The sequence below is a fragment of the Molossus molossus genome, unplaced genomic scaffold (assembly GCF_014108415.1).
Source record: "Molossus molossus isolate mMolMol1 unplaced genomic scaffold, mMolMol1.p scaffold_m16_p_4, whole genome shotgun sequence".
Taxonomy (NCBI): domain Eukaryota; kingdom Metazoa; phylum Chordata; class Mammalia; order Chiroptera; family Molossidae; genus Molossus; species Molossus molossus.
Genome location: NW_023425377.1, coordinates 86804145 through 86824190, shown reverse-complemented (window position 1 = coordinate 86824190; position 20046 = coordinate 86804145). Strand labels below are relative to the sequence as shown.

The 20046-nt window shown below is 35.2% G+C and overlaps 1 protein-coding gene across 2 annotated transcripts in view; it reads right to left on the bottom strand.

Moving 5' to 3' along the window:
* The window catches only part of GLRA3 (glycine receptor alpha 3), a 148950-nt gene that overhangs the window by 109112 nt on the left and 19792 nt on the right, over positions 1 to 20046 (bottom strand). For both annotated transcript variants that reach the window (XM_036240971.1, XM_036240972.1), the window contains exon 2: positions 8888 to 9015. In XM_036240971.1, the coding sequence (XP_036096864.1) occupies positions 8888 to 9015 (128 nt within the window). The remainder of the gene's footprint in view (positions 1 to 8887; positions 9016 to 20046) is intronic.

Sequence of the window (20046 nt, the reverse complement as noted above, 5' to 3'; positions counted from 1 at the left end):
TTCTTATTTAATGACACCTGAACTAATACCATAAAATCTGTTTAGAGTGTGCAGCCACTGAGGTCTCTGCTCTGTGAATTTACTGGTCAACCAGTGGTTCATCAGAGATTTCCTTAATGGCTTGAAACAATAAGTCTTCCACCCTTTGCCAAGGGACTCTGTGTTTGGGGACATGTCTTTGATGTTCACACTTTACCTTTCACTTCCTGCTTGCACAGAGTCTCAGGTCAGCTAGAGATTAGGGCCTTCCTAAGACTTTTCTGGAAACATATTCAGCCTTACTTGTGTGTGTAGCCTCTAGATCCCCAAGAATATATCAGAACTTTCCAAGGCTGCCTACAGGCATCTCCTTCCCCAGTTTTAAAATTTTGTTTGGGTTCTTGTTTGCCCAACTGGTAATTTCCTTAAGTCATTTCCCACAAATGGCCTGGTAGTAGGATTTTTCCACTGACGGTGTTCCCAATCAATGTAAAATTAGGACAAGCCCTCTGAATGGGACGCTCTTTGAGAACAGCCAGACAGGTCAAACAGCAGTTAGGGATGGCCTTTCTGAGAAGCTCTAAACCTTGTCTGCCCTCTAGTAGCTGCTAGGCTGCTGAATTTCACAGCTTTTGTGGTTGAGATGGGGCTGGTTTTCAAGGCTAGTGGGGCATATTTAAACGCCCTTTATCCTTAGGAGAAACTCATCAGTTTTTCCTTCAGTAGCATCTTTATAGTGTTGCAAGCTTTTGGTTAATTTTTATAGTTTTAAAGTTTAATTATGATTGTTTTGCCAGTGTTTTTGTTGCTTTTTTTGGAGAAATGAATTTACCTGGATCTTCACTCCACTATTCTAGAAGTTCCTTGTAACAGCCTAATTTAACATTCACCATTAAACCAATACTTTTAATTTTATAAGATCCATGTATTCACTCTTTACTAAATATCTAAAACCTTTGCACACAAAACTGAAGAGGACACAAAGAAATTATCATCTAGCAGGGGAGAAATGAATAGGAATCAATAAATTATTGACTACTCTTGTTACCACATACTGTGCTGTCTGATTCATAGATATCACTTAATCCATATAACACTGAGAGTGAAAGAAGTATTGTTAAGCCCTATGTTAAAATATCCTCTGATATTTTTGTACTCTCCCTAAAATGTCACACTGGCATCTCAAGTTGATCAAAGGCTTGAATAGTAGAGCCGATTAATAAAATAAGAAAAATGATATGTTTCCACAGAAGAGTAATGGTCAAAGGAAGTGACTAATGAAGGTTTTCACTAGTATTTGGGTACTTGATGCCTCACATTACGTGAAAGATTCCAGCCCTTGCCCCTGCAATATGCCTCCAGTCAGATGTAAAATGCTCTTCTTAAAAGCAGAAAGTCAGCTTGGTGGTAGTAACGTAAATCAGAGTGATCTCAGGTCTGAGCTTTATTGTTTAATCCATCAGTTACCAGGTGTGTTCCTCACATGATTATCGAAACATACTTAAGTGCTATTTGGTTCTCATTAAGGTTTGGTGCCTCAATCCATTCACCTTTCTTTTTTCTTTCTGCTCTTCTTCATACGCAGAAAGAAGGGTGAATGGATTCAGGCACCGAACCTTAATTCTAAATTTTAAAAATAGAGAAGATGCTTCCTTGAAAGATATATACATCTATATTGATATCAACATTGGTAAACAGATATGTCACATGTATAGAAATTATTTAATTTTAAAGAATCTTATTAGAAGCATATTAGAATATGAAGCAATTTGGAAACAAAAACCATTGTTTTTTAATAGTCTTGGCCCAAATCGTGGAATCTTTTCGATGTGACACCAAGGTATGTGGGATTTACTTAATGAACATTTATGAGAGAACCATTACAGATTATTGATCATGCAAGTGTGGTGAACCAACACAACATGGTGAATAACCATGGATGGCAAAAGCTTAGAAACAGAGAAAATAGAAATTTATTGAAATAGTACAGAAGGGAAATAGAATGGCTGTGACCAAGAACAGTGACAGTGGAGAGGTGTTACAAAGAATGAAAGGGAAGGGACATAGTACTATCATGTTTATAAAGCATGATATTCTATGCTTGCAGCTCTGGTCTGTGTTAGATCAAGGCAGCAATCTTAGAGTAGTTTTTCTACCCTTGCTATTGACGTGTATATTTAAAAATTATGTAGAGAATGAAGCTCTAAGGAGATTGTAAATGTATTGCCGCTACAGAGAGCACCTATTTCAGCAGTCTTTGGCCAAGCTGCTGCTTTTACATGGCAGTGCAAGAGCTGTTGTATCTGTCTAATCCACTGCTATGTTTAGCAACAGAGCCAATAACTGCGATAGCATCCATATGGTAAACTGTGCTTTTAAATTGTTCATTACATTAGCCATCATTGGCCTGAAAAGCAAATGACACTAGTTACAGAAGTTTTTAGCAGCATGTTTTCTTTGAGATTTTCTTAAAGAAATAGCACATGGCTTTTAAGTTCAGAGATAGATAAAGGTAGCCCTGGCCAGTTTGGCTCAGCGGTTAGAGCGTCGGCCTGCGGTCCGGAGAGACCCGGGTTCGGTTCCCGCTAAGGGCACGTAATTCGGTTGCAGTTTGTCCCCGGCCCTGGTTGGTCGTGCGGGTGGCAGCCACTCGATGTGTCCCTTCACGTCGATGTTTCTCTCTCTCTCTCTCTCCCCCGCTCTATCTGAACAAAAAAAAAAAATGGAAAAATGTCCTCGGGCGAGGATAAAAAAAAAAAAAAAAAAAAAGGAGAGATAGATAAAGGTAAAATGGCAAAGTACAATGCAAAGCCTTGGAAATTATATTATCGCTATTCATATTGGGGAAAATTGTTCACCAGGCAGTTCTAGAGGAGACAAAGAGACAAACAGTAACCCAAGCATTTATGAAAGTGATTCTAAGTAATTTTTAACATAATGTTGTAGTAAAGCCTCACTCTTTTTAAAAACAAGGAATGCAATTGAAAGACTCACTCTAAAAAAAAATTATGTTTAGTGAGTTGTTTTTATTTTGGATAAGTATATGTTTTATGTAGTCATGTCATATGGAGAGATATTTTATTTTTTAATTAACAAAAGCACATTTGATGACTTTCGATCCAGATTTTTAAATTATTTGTTAAATAGTTGGAAAATATTTTAAAATCATGGCATAAAAATAGGATTCAGTTTATTCTCCCCCTTTCTCTTCCCCTTCCTTTTCCTCTCCAGTCCTAAAGCCATTCAGCTGAGCAGTATAAGATAGGCTTCCATGCGGGGGATGGATGCATGGGTAGGAGTGTAACCTATCCATGGAGAAAGCTTACATGGCACAGGATGTTGGAGCCAGAGTAAGTGAGAAGAATGTTGCCATGGGGGTGGGCTGGCGGGCAGCCTGGTGTGGATTATTAGAACCAGGGAGGGGTGAATTGTGTCCACATGGGGGCATCCTGGCCTGTGGAGTTAGACTGAACAAGATCCTAGGGCATTTATGCGGGAGAGGTAGTGGAAGCAGACCTTACTTTAAGGGTAATGGGAGCCAGGTTTCTTACTGTCAGATGAGGAAGTTAAGATATAGAAACTCAGCCCTGACCAGTTTGGCTCAGCAATTGGAGCATCAGCCTGTGGACCAGATAGTCCTGGGTTCGGTTCCTGCTAAGGGTTGCAGTTTGTCCCCAGCCCCGGCTGGGGTCATGTGGGTGGTGACCACATGATGTGTCTCTCTCACATCAATATTTCCCTCTCTCTCTTCCCTCCTCTCTCCCTCCCACTCTATCTGAAGATAAATGCAAAACAACAACAACAAAAAATATGGGAACTCAGAAACTAGAATAAACTCATGGAATTGAAAATATCAATGTGAACGCATGGTTTTCAATAAATAGAGAAGTAAATATCTAGATGTAAATTAATATATGCATGAATCTATATGTTTGTATGTGTGAATATGTATGTGTTGCTGGATATATGTATATCTATAAAGATATATCCTGGAAAGCACCAACTTAACCAACTTATCAAAGTAAATATCACCAGTTATGGTAAAAATTAAGACGGCCCACTATCTGATAAGATGCAATTGGAACATAGCATTACTTCTGTGATATATCTGTTAAGATGAATTACCTGAACCCAATCATGAGGAAACATTAGACTAATGCAAATTGAGGTACATTCTGTTAATTAAGCGATAATATTATTATTTAAATGCCTAGATCATAACAGTCATAGAAAGAATAATCTCTGGTTCAGACTAAAGGAGACAATGATAAATGACAAATAAAATATAAGATGTGATTCTAAACTGAATTATTTTACTATGAGGCTATTATTCAGAAAATTGATACAGTTTGAATGGGGGTCCACAAATTACATGGTAGCAAGGAAGCCTGTTAATTTGATGTCTCAATGGTTAGATGGTGGTTATTTAGGAGAATATTCTTTTTTGTATGATACACTCAAGTATTAGGGCATCAGGTCAACTACTTATTTTCAAGGAGTTTGGGAAAATACAGCAAATATTTGCAAATCTTTTATTAGTTGGAGATTGTTTTGAAATAAAAAATAAATAACTACTATAGAAAGAATACATTAAAAATAAAAATATAAGAAAACCTAAAAATTCAGAAAGCAGAATCCAAATCTATGAATATTCCTGGTGAACATCTACAATGCTAGAAAAGCTTATTGCTAAAGAGATTCTTCTTGGTAAAAATGACCTTCTATTATGTAAAAATTCAAGTAAGAGATATAACTTAAAAAATAATTGTGAATTATATTTAAGAACAACAGAATCTGGATGAATAGGAATAGTTAAAATGGATGAAGGAAATGCTAACACTTTCCTTGGGGGGAAAAAAAAAAAAAGTACAGGCAGGAAATGAGTAAGTATTAGGTACACATGCTGTTCTGGGGATAGAATGTGCTGCAGCAGAAATGACTTTAAAAACTGAATTTGTGATGTGGGAGAAAGGGATTAATATAGAGAACTATTACAGATGAAAAGACTGAAACCACAAAGATATTGGAAAGAAAACAATGTTATTTCTGGATAAAGGTCATTGGAGATAGAGTGAAAAAAAAATGCAGTCAGTGTTTGGGAGGAAGACATAATCAGGTAATTGCTGAAAGAGTACTTTCTGCCTGGATCCAAATGAGACTCCAGGGTTATCAAAGACCAACTGAGAGCCCAAACAACAGGGTCAAAGGAAAGAAGTAAAAATCTAGGAAAAGCTGGAAATTAGTCTCGTGAAGTAATATTTTCTCATCTATGAATGTACTTTTATAGGTTTCTAATACCAAATGACTCCCAGAAGCTTATATTTCAAGAGGGGGATTGAACAGTTTCCTTTCTCTCTGAAGACATAAAAATTATATTTCCAAATAAAAATGAAACCAAACATTTCACATCAAAGAGAATGGGAGGAAATTTATAAAGACAAAATATAAAAGGAAGAAGAAAGCAAAGCAAAGCCTAAAATAAATGTAGGACTACATGGAGAAGGGAGCTAATATGCTAAGAATGACCCAGGGATCTTAACTTTTTTGTCTGATTCATTTCACTTGGCATGATATTCTCAAGATCCATTCATGTGTTCACAAGTGACAGTATTTCATCTTCTCTTATGGCTGTGGAATATTCCACTGTATACATGTACCACACTACTTTAATTATCTGTTGATTGGCACTTAGGTTGCTTCCATATTTTGTCTATTATAAATAATGCTACAGTGAACATAAGGGTGCACATATCTTTGTGAATAAATGTTTTCAACATTTTCAGGTAGAAATAGGCAGACAGAAAGTTTAATAAACATATGATTTCACTTATATGTGGGATATAAGACTAAAAGCAACAAATGAACAAACGAGACAAACAAAAACTCATAGATACAGACAATAGTATGGTAGTTACCAGAGGGAAAGGGGTAGGGTGTAGTAAAGAGTAAAGGCAGTTAAATAGTGACAGCCCTGGCCAGTTTGGCTCAGCAGTTAGAGCGTCGGCCTGCAGACCAGAGAGTCTCTGGTTCAGTTCCTGCTAAGGGCACGTACCTAGGTTGCAGTTTGTCCCCGGGCCTAGTTGGGGTTGTGTGGGTAGCAACCAGTTGATGTGTCTCTCTCACATCGGTGTTTCTTCTTCTTTCCCTTTTTCTCCCTCCCACTCTATCTGAAGATAAATAGAAAAATATTCTCGGGTTCCTGACAGTACCTCAAAACTAAAGTCTTCTCTGTTTAGGCATCTGGAGGACCTCAGACCAAAGCCTAGTCAATACTTAACGCTCACTGAAAGCAGTGCTCTGGCCAGGGCAATGAGGTCTCTGCCAGGTGTTCCTTTCCAGAGAGAGAAATAGCAGAAAATCATCTCTCTCTACACACCAGACTAAACCTGTCTCAGCACCCAGGCAAATCCACTCAATCCTTCCTGAACTATAGAGTGTTTTTTCTCACACAGTAGAAAACTAGGGGCTTAAAGAGAACTAAGATGAACAGACATAATTGTTCCTGCAAGAAGAAAAGAGAAATGATTGTTCAGAAAGAAAAAACAGAAGAGGTAGAATGTAAGAATGGAGACATTAAATTAGCAGTCTAGTTAGTGCAAAAGAATCTCATGCCTTGTTTCTAAGATGCCTAAACAGAGATCAGATTTCATCAGAAGTAACGAATTTTATTTTGCCTCGAAGAAGTAAAACTGTGCATAAGGATTGTCAAGACAAGGAGCTGCTACTTTTCATCATCAATATTTTTTAGACAATTTAATGTTTGCCAGGTTGAGATACATGGTTTTTACTATTGTCATAAATAAAACAAACAGCTAAAAATACAAAATAGCATCTGCCTATCAACCTGTGATGCCATGACTTCACATGAAAAGAAAATGATTTAGAATAAAGAGGACTATGAAGAGACCATATAATACAATTATAGACTTAAAATGCTCCTAAACATTCCAAAAGTATACAGATTACACTACATAATGTCGAAGGGTAATTTAGAGGACAAATCTAAACAATTCTCCTTAAATATAGAAAGAACAAACAAGAGTGAAGGGTATGAGTGGGAATGTGTTAGACACAGATGCTAGAAGAAAGCAGATTGTTTTTGAAAGAGAAAGAATTGTTTTGGAGAAAGACACAAAGCTGGCATAAGCAATAACTTTATTAAGGACAATCTTCGTAGGAGAATACTGTTTTCCTTCAATTTGTGAAGACACTCACATGCTGAAATTCCTCATTTTTATTTGAATATGACACTCCTTAAAATCATACTATTTTTGCCTAGCCTGTGTGGCTCAGCGGTTGAGTATCGACCCATGCACCAAGAGGTCGCTGGTTTAATTCCTGGTCAGGACACATGCCCAGGTTGTGGGCCCAATCTCCAAGGAGGGCATGCAGGAGGCAGCCAATCCATGTTCTCTCTCATTGATGTTTCTATCTCCCCTTCTCCCTTCCTCTCTCTCTCTAACCTCAATAAAAAAAAAAATTTTTTTAAACTACTATTTTTTTACAATTTGCATGTAGTGTTTTCCTCCTTTGCAGTTAAAAATATTAGTGATCGTCCAGCCGGTGTGGCTCAGTGGTTGAGCGTCGACCCATGCACCAAGAGGTCTCCAGTTCGATTCCTAGTCAGGACACATGCCCAGTATGTGGGCCCGATCCCCGGTGTGGGGCATGCAGGAGGTGGCCAGTCAATGTTCTCTCTCATCGATGTTTCTATCTCTCTCTCTCTCTCTCTCTCTCCCTTCCTCTCTCTCAAAAATCAATAAAGAAAAAAAATTTTTTTTTTAATATTAGTGATCAAAATTCTCTTTTTTTTTCTTTATTGATTTTTAGAGAGAGAGGGAGAGTGAGAGAAAGATAGAAACAAAATGGCAGAGAACATCGACTGGCCGCTTCCTGCATGTCCCCACCGGGGATTTGGCCCACAACCTGGGCATGTGCCCTGACTGGGAATCAAACTGGGACTTCTTGGTGCATGGGTCAACGCTTAACCACTGAGCCACACCAACTGGACTACTGATCAAAATTTTTAAAAACAAATAAATACTTGCAAACCATAATTTAAATGTTGAACTCATTTGTAAATTGAAGCAATTCATAATTTTCTATTCATAAATTATCAACAAATTTTACTCCTATTTTTTCTCCTGCAACCCATTCTTAGTATTTATTAATCCTCTCTAATTAATTCTTATACCACTGTTAAGCAATCATCTTTTTAATCCTATGAGATAAATTTAGGAAAATTAATTATTGTAGAGAATATTGATTTTTTTAGGAGTATAAATAACTGAATTCCATGAAAAAGTGTGTATTCTTATAACTTAATTATATTTAATTAAACACAGTAATATTTAAGAGATATTAAATAAGTAGGGATATAGATTCTTTCACCATAGATTCAATTGCAGGACATATTTCCATTCTGGATTATCCACAAATAACTTGTATCCACATATTACTATACTAAACAGAAAAATAATAAAGACTATTCAAGTTGATAATTACACTCTTTCCTATAAATTTAAGTAAAACATTGGGTAGGTAGAATAGTTTCTTAAATGTTATCAGTGGCTTTTAGTTATCCATACCCTTCTCCAGTACATAAATTCAACAGGTATTTGATTCTCCACAATATGAGAAAGTCCTTCTATGGAGGATTTAAAATATGGGGAGGTTTATTGTCAGCTATAAAGAAGCTTTCATTCCAGTTAGTGAGACTATTCCATTGTAGTTAGTGAGACTATATACACACGCACGTGTATGTGTATATATATATATATAAAATATTCTGAATATATAATGTTCTGAAATAAGCATCAGAATTTTTGGTGGAATCAATTTTTAAAATGTATCTTGCTTAATCATATTTAAAACAGATGTCATATATAGTAGAAAGCAGAACAATTACCTTTAAAATTGGGTCTGATTCTTGCATCATACCCTGATGTCCTCCCCATTAATTTATCCAGAAAATCAGAAGGTGACATTGGAGCATTTCGAGATCTTGCACTATCTGTTTCTTTTGTTGCAACCAAACTACAAATGACAAAAAAACAGAGATTTTACCAAAAAAGTCTTCCTAACCATTGTTACCTACAAATATGAAATTAATATGCTAAGCAAAAAATACCTCTGAAAACAAAAAGAAAAACTTTACATGCTATACAGTGAATGTGATAATGACAGGTACGTATTTTATGGGTTTACAGTCAGTGTTACAAGGTTTCATAAGTTTTTTGCCCAAGGGTCAGAGTTAATATTATTTTCTGTTAAGTCTGGAAACAAAGACAAATGAGTAGGCTTTCAAAATTTGCATGTACCCGAACTTGATTTCTGATTGTAGTTTTTAGCTAAAGTATCTTCAATGATTCAGGCATAAGAAAATATAAAAATTCAACTGTGAAATACAATTCTTATTGCTCTTATTGAGGGAAAAACATTTCTTTTAGGTTCTGTAAATTTTTGTCAACAGTAATAAAACTTCTGTTTGGTAGATTCAACAAGCATGTTCTTTTCTTTAAATTGCCTCTTATATTAGTAACATACCCTGTTAAATATATTCTTTCACTTTGTGTCATTCATCTACTGTACATTTTGTTCAGATCTAACATTTGTTCATCAAGATTGATAAATGACCATAGTTGTGGTATACGCACCTGGATTACTACACAATGAGAACCCGTGTCCAGGTTACTATATTTTTTCACTCATTTTCCTTTTTATGCAACTGCTGATCCTAGAAGCCTAAACATGTAGCTGCACCCCCATCTGATTCTTCATTTATCTAGGTTGGTCCACAGAAGGTCTGGGGCTTCTTACTAACATAAAATGACTCTTTTCATCTACTCTTTGTTTAAGGAAGTGAAGCCAACTTTCCAATCACACGTATTTGAAATGATATATTTAAACCGATGGTACTTCCTGCAGATTGTCAGTCACCACATCCTCCCAGCCCTGTCACTCAACTCAGAGCATTGGCAAACCCTGAAACTTAGTGGTCACTACCTGATCTCAGCAGTATCAAGTTATTAAATTTCTCCTGCCAGAATTAGTTTATATATTTTAAGAGTGTATTTTTTATTGAATTTATTGGGGTGACAATGGTTAATAAAATTATATAGGTTTCAGGTCAGTATTTCTAATAAGTCGTGACAATGGGACTTAGAGCTATCACCATTAAATTGTCTACCACACACATATATTTAGGAATTCATGGGCACAAATTTAAAATTCAATATCAATGATAATGAAGTATGATATTTCTGAAAGCATAATATCACAACTAACAGTACATATTAATTATTGCCCTGTTCTAGAGGCCACTGTGTTAACTACATCACTGCTCAAATAGTGTCTTCCTAAACTCCTTTTTACATTTGTTTTATTGTATCTGTGCTTTAAAGATCCACACTTCTCAGTGCCATTCTGGGGCTGCTCCTCTTCTCTCTGTCTGGATAACTAACTGTATCATTTACTCCCATGGTATCAGATACCTTAATGAAGGACAGCACATAAAATCAAAATTTCTGCTGCATGTCCATATTTTAGGTTACAGGTTGGGACAAAAGTAAGTTTATAGTGGTATGTAAAACAGAGTTTATCCTTGTATTATTATTTAATTGTATAATTTTTCATATGAACAACTGTAAACCTACTTTTGCTCTACCCTGTACAAAAGCTAAATTTTAATAATAATTTCTTGCACTCATATAATACCTACCTTCCAAAACATCTGTCTTTTCCTAATAGCTTTTATTAAACTGATTTTAAAATATTTTTTAAGTGTTCAAACATTAATCTTACAATGGAATAAAAAATATTGTAAAAAAATTACAACTTTCATCTCCTATCAAGAAACCACTGTATCCATTGTAATAAGCCGTTATAAAAGTTTAATATTTGAACTAATGTGAGGAATAAAGTACTGAATGTTTTCCAGCAGTGGAGATGGAGAGGGCCTCTGTATACGCTCTTTCTTTTATTATTGCCACACACTCCAGCAGTGGTAGGAACAGGCGTGCTGGTAGAATATGCGGCTTGTACTTTCTGTAATGTGTCCTCATGTTACTGAAGGACCTCTGGAATTCTGGACACCTACAGGAAGGTCACAGCGTTATACAATCAACATATAAAGAGATGTTCTGTGGTTAATGTGATGTGATCCTACCAATGGATAGTTCTGCACTTGATTTTTTAATATTTTGAAGATAGAGCAGAAACTGTGTGCTGTGTTCTACCTGTTTCTTAGGGATATGCCAAGCGCCTGAGTGGAAGCAAGACCATCCAATATCATCTCTCTGCATCATTAATGAGTAATGAGCCTCTGCCATCAAACACACACACATACACACACACACACACACACACACACACACACACACATTATCTTTGCATTGTTCCAAATATTTCAAAGCCTATTACCAAGCACTTTTTGTTTGCTTTAATATCTCAAATTATTTGAATAACTATATAACAAAAACAAGTTTATTATTGTTTCAATAAGATTAAATAATTCTTGATCTTTTAAGGTTAATAATTTATTGCTATCAATCTTTTTAATCTTTATTTCTTTTGACATATTTAAAAAACAATAATGGAACTAATACAATAATCATGCCCTCCTGAAATTTTATTTGACATTGGTACTTAAAAATTTATATGTATTTTTCAGTTACAGTTGACATTCTATATTATATTACCTTTAGGTGTACAGTATAGTAGTTAGACATTTATATAATTTATGATGTAATCCCTCAATAAGTCTGGTACTCACCTAACACCATATATAGTTACAATATTATTAACTATATTCCTTACGCTGTACTTTACATCCCCATGACTGTTTTGTAACGGCCAAATTGTACTTCTTAATTCTTTCACCTTTTTTACTCAGATCTTCAACACCCCACCCCCTGCCCCTCTGGCAACCATCAGTCTGTTCTCTGTATCTATGAGTTAGACATTAGTACTTTTAAAATTCCATTTGAAATATGCTTTTAGTGCCAAAAATATATTTTCAAATATATTATGCAAAGATCATGACACTGATTCACCAGAAATAGGAATATGTAAAAATTAATTTTATAGGGGGCTAGAATCTTATTATTCATAAGCTCATTCATTTATTTATTTAACAACTATTATTAATGCCTCCAAAGAGCCTGGACTCATGCCTATAATAGTTTGAAAAAAGAAAGGAATTATATATATAACATACCTTCAGTATTTAACCTTATTAAAGGTTAAATAAATATTAAATAACTTTTTAAAGGTTATTATAAAGCCTTTTAATGCTTTGAAATAGTTTCCACTAAAAAATAAATTTTCATTGTTTATGCAATTAATAATTAAAATAAGCTGATAGAAAGCAAACACAACACCTCTTATCACTACCATAGTCTAAGATAAAAGATATATATCACCATTAAATAATCTTAGGAAGGCAAGCCATTTCATCTCACACAACAAAATCTATTAAAATCATGTACTTTCTATAATAAATGTTACATATTTTAGAGTCAAATATAGTATTACCTTTTATTTTTAATGCTAAAAATGAAAAAATTACTGTAAATTTATACTAAATAAGAATTTATGGTTCTTTTGATACATAGTACTTAAAAATTAATAAAATTACACCCTGGCCGGTTTGGCTCAGCCATTGGAGCGTCAGCTTGCGGACCAAAGAGTCCTGGGTTTGGTTCCCGCTAAGGGCATGTACTTCGGTTTCAGTTGATGTTTCTCTCTCTCTCTTTCTGCCTCTCTCCCTCCCACTCTATCTGAAGATAAAATGAAAAAAAAAAAAAAAAGTCCTCGGGTGAGGATAAAAAAAAATTAATAAAATCACAACTATAATTTGATTATTGAGTTGGGAGGAGTGCATAAAATACATACTGAACTGGGATGGAATGAGGATAGGTAACATTATTTTTTAAAATACAATACATAAGCTTTTATAAGCCTTTTATGAACTGAGAAAAGTTCGCTAAAAAATCGTAGTGCTTTTCTATTCCATAAAATTATCCTTTCTTACGTCAAAATGCATTTAAATATCTGTTAAATGTTGAAACAATAAATTAAGGTGAAGAGACTAGCCAAAGAACATATATGTAAATACCTTTAGACATAGACAACAGTGTGGTGAGGGCCAGAGGGATAGGGGGAGAGATGGGGGCTGGGCGGAGGAGGGCAAAGATTTGGAGAGAAATGGGAAAATCTGTAATGGTGTCAACAATAAAAACAAAGTTAATAAAAATAAAGTTAAAAAAACAATAAATTTTGAGTTCTCATATAATTTATTAGGAGCAAAGCACTATGCTGAGGCATACAGGACACAATCTGAAACTTTCATGTGGTCACGGTTCAGTAGATTACTCTGTGTAGTCTCATCTGGGGTCTACAGAAGTATCTATGAGCAGAAGCTGGAAAGTGAGATTACAGTAAAGATAAAAATTGGCTTGCTCCTTTCTTTCTATCACTATGAGCAAAATCTTCACGTTTTATAAGAGGGATTCACCACCAAGCTCTGCAGAATACCTATTATAAATGAGAAAACCCTGACCAGAGAACTATTCCAATTTTCTTTACTAGTTACATTTCCTTCATTGGCACAAGAGTCATCCAATTGCTTCTGGACAATTGATTTTATTTCTAAAGACTTACAATTTTGACTCGAAAGGAAGTACTGTCAGCAAAACAATATTGAGTAATTAATTGGCTAAAAGCATTTCTACATAGTCTATCCCTTCTTTTTCTGAAAGAGGTGGAGGCTGTGCATATGGAAACACTTTCCATCACCTACAACTCCTGCTTTGGTATATTTCTCCTAGAACTTTCTTCCTGTTACTGTATTATCTGATTTTGCATCAAATGAACATTACTAGAAAACAGTCTACAGAGAAGCATAGTGATTTAAGAGAGCTCAGAATAATTTGTACATAAGGCTCTATGTATGACTAACCTGGAATCTTATTCTAATTTTTAAATTCATCTGGACATACACATTCAAACACATTGTTTTATTTATTTTCTTTTTATTAAATATATTGGGGTGACACTGGTTAACAAAGTTACAGGTTTCAGGTACACAATTCTACAACACATCATCTATACATGGTATTGTGTGTTAAGTTGTTAAAATTCAGGCCAGTAGGAGGCAGTGGGGAGAAATGTAGGATTAATTTAGAATGAATTTGGATAAGAAATTTTACCATCAAGTCCATTTTTTAGCTAAACCTCCCAGTTTTAACAAAATTGTCAAATTTATAGCAGGTTGCTTTTGAAAGAAGCAGATTTAAATTGTTTTAAAGTCTTTTATTTATGAAAATCTCCAAATCTGTGATAATTTGCCTGCCTCCTACACTTGGCTCTTCTATGCTGTACCAAGTACTGAATTTACTATTAACTTTTTTTGGAAACTGTGTGTGGGCTTAAACACATTCCCATCAATGAATATTTTTTCATGTAAGTATTTTACATATTCTTATTTTTATAAAGACATGCTACTTGAAAGTTCAGAGACTTCAATTCCTGAGAGACTGGAAAAAAAACTATTTTCTTAAGCATTGAAATGAAACATCAAAATTCATCAAAAAAGGTAAGTCCTTTCCTCACCCCTCTTCCCTCCTTTCCTCTTCAATGACAAGGAGGTAAAATAAATTTGCTTATGGAGGACAGAAACAACCACTAAATATAGATGTTTTTAAGATAAATTTAATATAATTGTCAGTACCTATTTACCTTTGCTAAATGTACCTTGAAATCGAGAGAAAATGTGCAAGTTGTAGCTGGGAAACTCAATATGAGTTTGAGAACAGCCTTGGGACATGCGGCCACACATCTCCATGCACTTATTTTCATGAGTTGATTTTCGCAGAAGAAAGGGTGACCTGTAGGTAGTAAGTCAGTGCCCAGACTCCTGAGGCAGAGAAGGTTTGGGCTATGATAGAGAAAAAACAGTTTACCATGTATTTTATAGCTCCATAAACCAGCCCAACTGTAGGGTTACAATTCCTTGTGGAAAAAAAATTCAGTTATTATTTGGAAATGTTTGAGCTGCAGGCATACCAGCAATTTATATTTCTAGCCCCTGTTTGAAAAATAAAACACAAGATGAACATCGCCCCCCCCTTTTTTTTTTATGTCTTCAGTCTCTTTAAGGGGAACTGAAGAGAAAGAAACAGAAATACCTGGGAATAGGTGAGGTTTTGAGCATTTCACATGAAAACACTTTGACCTTGGAAAAGGGACCCTCGTTGGCCACAAGACATGTGCAGCAAAACAGGCTTCAAGTTGATTGTGTGATATTAATTATTTTAAAAGGAGGTCAAAGTGGAAAATTATAAACGGATCATTCTAGAATATCTCTGGAGACTCAGAGAAATAACCAAAAATGAACTAGAAATCCTCAGGGTACAAAGATTTGATTCTTGCCACTGCAAGCAGTGTGCCTATGAAACACGATTATCATTTTATAAAGTGATCTCATTTCTACCTGTAGTTTGATGGGGTGTTGTGTGATCCCTGACATGCTCTTTTTTCCCTTCTGGTAATCCAACTGCTTGATTTAAGGTTTGATTGCTAGGATGTCCATTTCAAAGAGGAATCCACTTCAAAGAGTATCTGGAATGAGCACTTTGCCAGCCACACAGCTAGAAAGAGAGGCTCCTTTGTGTTGGAGACCTTGCTTGATTTCAATAACCGACCCTTTGGGCTACTTGCTTGTTTTCTCTTCCCATGCTTTAAAATCTCCCTCTTGTGTTTTAAATTCACCAGTAAATAGTGAGCCCACCAAACCCTAGGCATTCACCCTGGACCCAAATAAAATCAGAACTTCAGCCACTTCTCTCTCTTTTTCTCTCTCTCTCTCTACCTGTGACCTCTCTGTGTGACCCCAGGTGTGTTATGTAATTTCCAGATCTCATAAGTAATAAACCTATATTTTTTCACAGTTTCCTGATAGTTATTATTGAAGGGCATCCTGCAATCACAGTAAGAACTGAAAATGTTGGTTCAGTTGTAACACTTGTTTAAGAAAAGGAAATGACTGAGGTAAGCTCTCTGGGGCCCAGGTAAGTGCCCCCAAGGCATTCAGATACTAAATATATAAGCCGATTTTTAAGTCAAATCAAACTTTCCACTAAAAGCAGCTAGACAAGATTTATTTTCTTTCCTTTAAATCTGCATTGGAGACTTAAAGTCAGTGAAAAATCACATGGCTAAAAATCTCGAAGAAGTGAGCCAAGTATTTAGATCAGCATTTTCCTTAGGGGTGATAATAAACTTCATAGTAGCTGAGTGGTTAATCTGTGCACAAGGTTTGAAAGCTTTACAGATTTAAAGGGATAGAAATTGTAATCAAGGACTAACCAAAGAGGTGAACTCCTCTAAGCTGGTTGAGATCACAAATAATTACAACTTTCGAGTAAGAATGAATCAGAAATATAGAAGCCTTAGGAGAAAGTTAAGCATAGCTTAGAATCATCTCAGTTTTTGAAACTAGAATAAAATAATCACAGATCGCTAGCAATTTAGTGCTCCAACAAAAGCAAACATAAATCGAACTCCTTCTATTGTCACACTAACCTGTTCCTTCCTCATTCTTTCTGAATTTGGATAATGGCAACTCCATCTTTCCATTTCTCAGGATGACAATCTTTGATAACCCTTGACTCCTCTTTTTATTTATCATATTATATCCATCTGACTTGTACTACCTTCTATTTTGGATCCATAATCCAACCACATCTTATCATGTCTCTTCAGCTTCTCTGGTACAACCTACCACTAGCCATTACCTTTACCTGGAATGCTCATTGGTTCTCTATTCACCTGGTTAACTTCTACTTACTTTTTTTTAAATCTAGATTGAGCATCATTTCCTCAGGAAGTCATGGCTATTTTCTCTGATTTTGTAAAATATTTCTCAAGTTTGTATGTCTCATTGGTAGCATTTGTTACAATTGAAATGGTCACTTTTAACTGAATGAATCAATCAGTGTTTATCTCTTAATTTGTAAGGTCTACTGTTTAAGCAAATATAATGACTGTTTGGTTTGTTTTAATGGCCCCAGAAGTAATCTAGAGCATCCAGAGTAACTAAAGAATAAATACTTTTGAAACAAATTATCTAAATATAATGATGGAGAGGTCAAACATCAGAATATAGCAATAATCATGCTTAGAGTATATGTTTAATACTAGAGAGGGTCCAGTGTCTCTCTCCTTCTGTCCTTTTAAGTTAGGAGGATGCTAATGAATAATCAGGGCAGATCATAGAACAAGTATTTAGAAGTAGAAAAAGTAAAGATATATAAAAATCTGAGAGTATAAGTTAAATCATCAAAATTATATATGTCAGAAAATCATTATCTATCAAATGCAGAGTTGTAAATTGCACTGTCATGGGTGCCTTTTTTTGTTACTTACTAGATTACTGATTTATTACAAAGAATATATAAAGGATACAAATGAACAGCTAGATGAAGAATACATAGGGCTAGGTCTATATCTGCTTTTTTAGCCAATGTTACAGTGATGTTGACATTTAGTGATTATACACATTAGTGCTTACTAGAGGTGTCTGTGCTCAGTGCTTGCTAGTCATCAGTGATAAATTACATATTGTTTGTATGTGAAGGGTTAATATATTGTTATTGGTTTAGGGGAAGACTCCATTCAATAGTAAAAACAGATTACAAAGGATTAGTTAATGCAGTCATGTGAGATTTCTTAACCTTATTTTTATACAATTTTTTTGTATTACCTACAAAACATATTTTTATCATAAAAATCGCTTATTTTTAGTAAACACTTTCAAAATGCTGTGCTCAAATTTCATGGTAATTGTTATAACTCTATGGAAACTTTTATTAACTTCTAAGCAAACTCTATTCTCATGGGTAATAGTTCATAGTTTCGGCATCACCTTATTTCAACTAAAAGAACTAAACAGCTGTAACAGAGCTAATTAACTCACTGATTTGTAGCTTCTTAATGACATGTCTTTTAAAAAAAACTAATTAAGTATTTCAGATACATTGAAAATTACTTACAATGGACTAAACAGTTCCGGTTGTGTGCTGAACGCTCAAGATAATTAAATGGAAGTCATTTTGTTCAAGTTTCGTCGTGAACTAGTTGTTTCGCCTTGGGAAAGCCATAAATTATTTTGCCAATATAAAAATGGAGATTTAAAGGGGCACACCCTTGACACAGATAAGTTTAGTAAACCAAATCATAATCTACACACATGTTTCAAAAAATGCCAACCAACCTCTTATGCCAGTGTTGGGATTTTGCATTTGATACCATGACTCTTTTGATCAGGGATATTTTAAAGTGAAATAAAGAGAAATTCACTGAAGCTAATTTATGTAGATGTGCCCTGAGTGGTTATGGTAGTATCTCATGAAACCCAAGTGTAGAAAATATAGACAAACATCAAGGAAGACTAAGTACCATGGAAGAAAAGTAATCTGATTGACCCATCCCCGTTTATGGATTTAACTTGTGGCTGAAACTACTTCATTAAGAGAGGTTGAAAGTCACATTGCAAATGTGTGGTTGTAGAGGCCTTAATTGTTCACTGCTCTTCCTTAAATAACTTCTACGCAGGCATTCAGTCTTACAGAACTCAACTGTTGCATAACGTTTAAAGTAAAACATCTCACAGAGCTTTAACATATACACAAAGCTGATTTTTAAAAAAGCACCCTAATGTTATTGTATTTGTTTTTTAAAATTATGTTTTTATTGATTTTCAGAGAGGGGAGAATGGAGAGGGAGAGAAACGTTGATCAGCTGCCTTCTGCACACTGCCTACTGGGATTGAGCCTGCAACCCCTGACTGGGAATTCAACCTGGGACCTCTCCGGCACAGGACGATGCTCAACCAACTCACCCACACCAGCCAGGGTGGGGAAAAAAAAAAAAAAAAAACACTCTTATTTTAATCTAATATATGTACATTGTACAAAAGATATAGAAATACAGTAAAATAAGGGAAATGGCACCTTAATCCACCACCCAGAGATTAATGATACAGAAATCATCCTTTCACTTACAATTTTAACTGCCAATATTTACAAACAAACAAAAAACTACAGCAAAAATACTATTACTTTATTCTGAACTCTTTACTTTCTATTTTCAATTAATTGTGTTTGCATCAGTGCCTGTTAATGAAATAAATTTTTAGAAATCTCCAGATCAATAAGACTCAGGATATAAAAGCATGACATTGTAAAGCACCAATCTCTGGAGTCTCAGAATCTGCAAAGGGATGTACACAGAATATTAAAATGGAGTCAAACTAAGCTTTTTTTTTTTTCCTAAATAATATTGAACCTGCACAGCACGGACTCATTCTGATTATGGTAGATATTTCCATTTGTGTGACTATAACTGTCACCTTTCAATGTTCTGGCTTAAGTTTATTCAAGACAGGTCAGACCTTTTTCTTCCTGAGGTGCAGGAAGTCCATATTTGCCTGACTATTATATTCCTTTAAGAAGGAAGCCCAGCTGGTGTGGCTCAGTGGACTGAGCGTTGTCCCATGGACTGAGAAGTCTTGGTTCGATTCCCAGTCAGGGCACATGCCTGGGTTTCTGGTTCCATTCTGAGTAGGGGGCATGCAGGAGATACCCAATCAATGTTTCTCTCTCACATCAATGTTTCTATCTCTCTCTCCCTTCCTCTCTCTCTCTCTCTCAAAAAAAAAAAATCAATTAAAAAAAAAAGGGATAAATGGAGTAGAACAAAGGCAGGAATCAAACAATAAACCAAAAAAAATTTTATTATAATTGGTAGTAGTAAGGAAAGGTAAATATAGCAATAAGTATGGTGTTACTCAGTTTCCCTCTAGTGAAAATTACGTTATACATCAAGGTTTTTATAGGACTATACTCTTTCTAGAAATTAAGAGAGAGAAGAGGTCACCAAAATGTATTTCCTGGTATTAACATTATACTTAAAGCTAATATTTAGCTGAGGTTACTCACTGAGACTCTTCTCCCCTTTTTGCCCTCTGCTCAGCACCTCTGTTTCTTTTCTCCCCTCTTTTTTCCT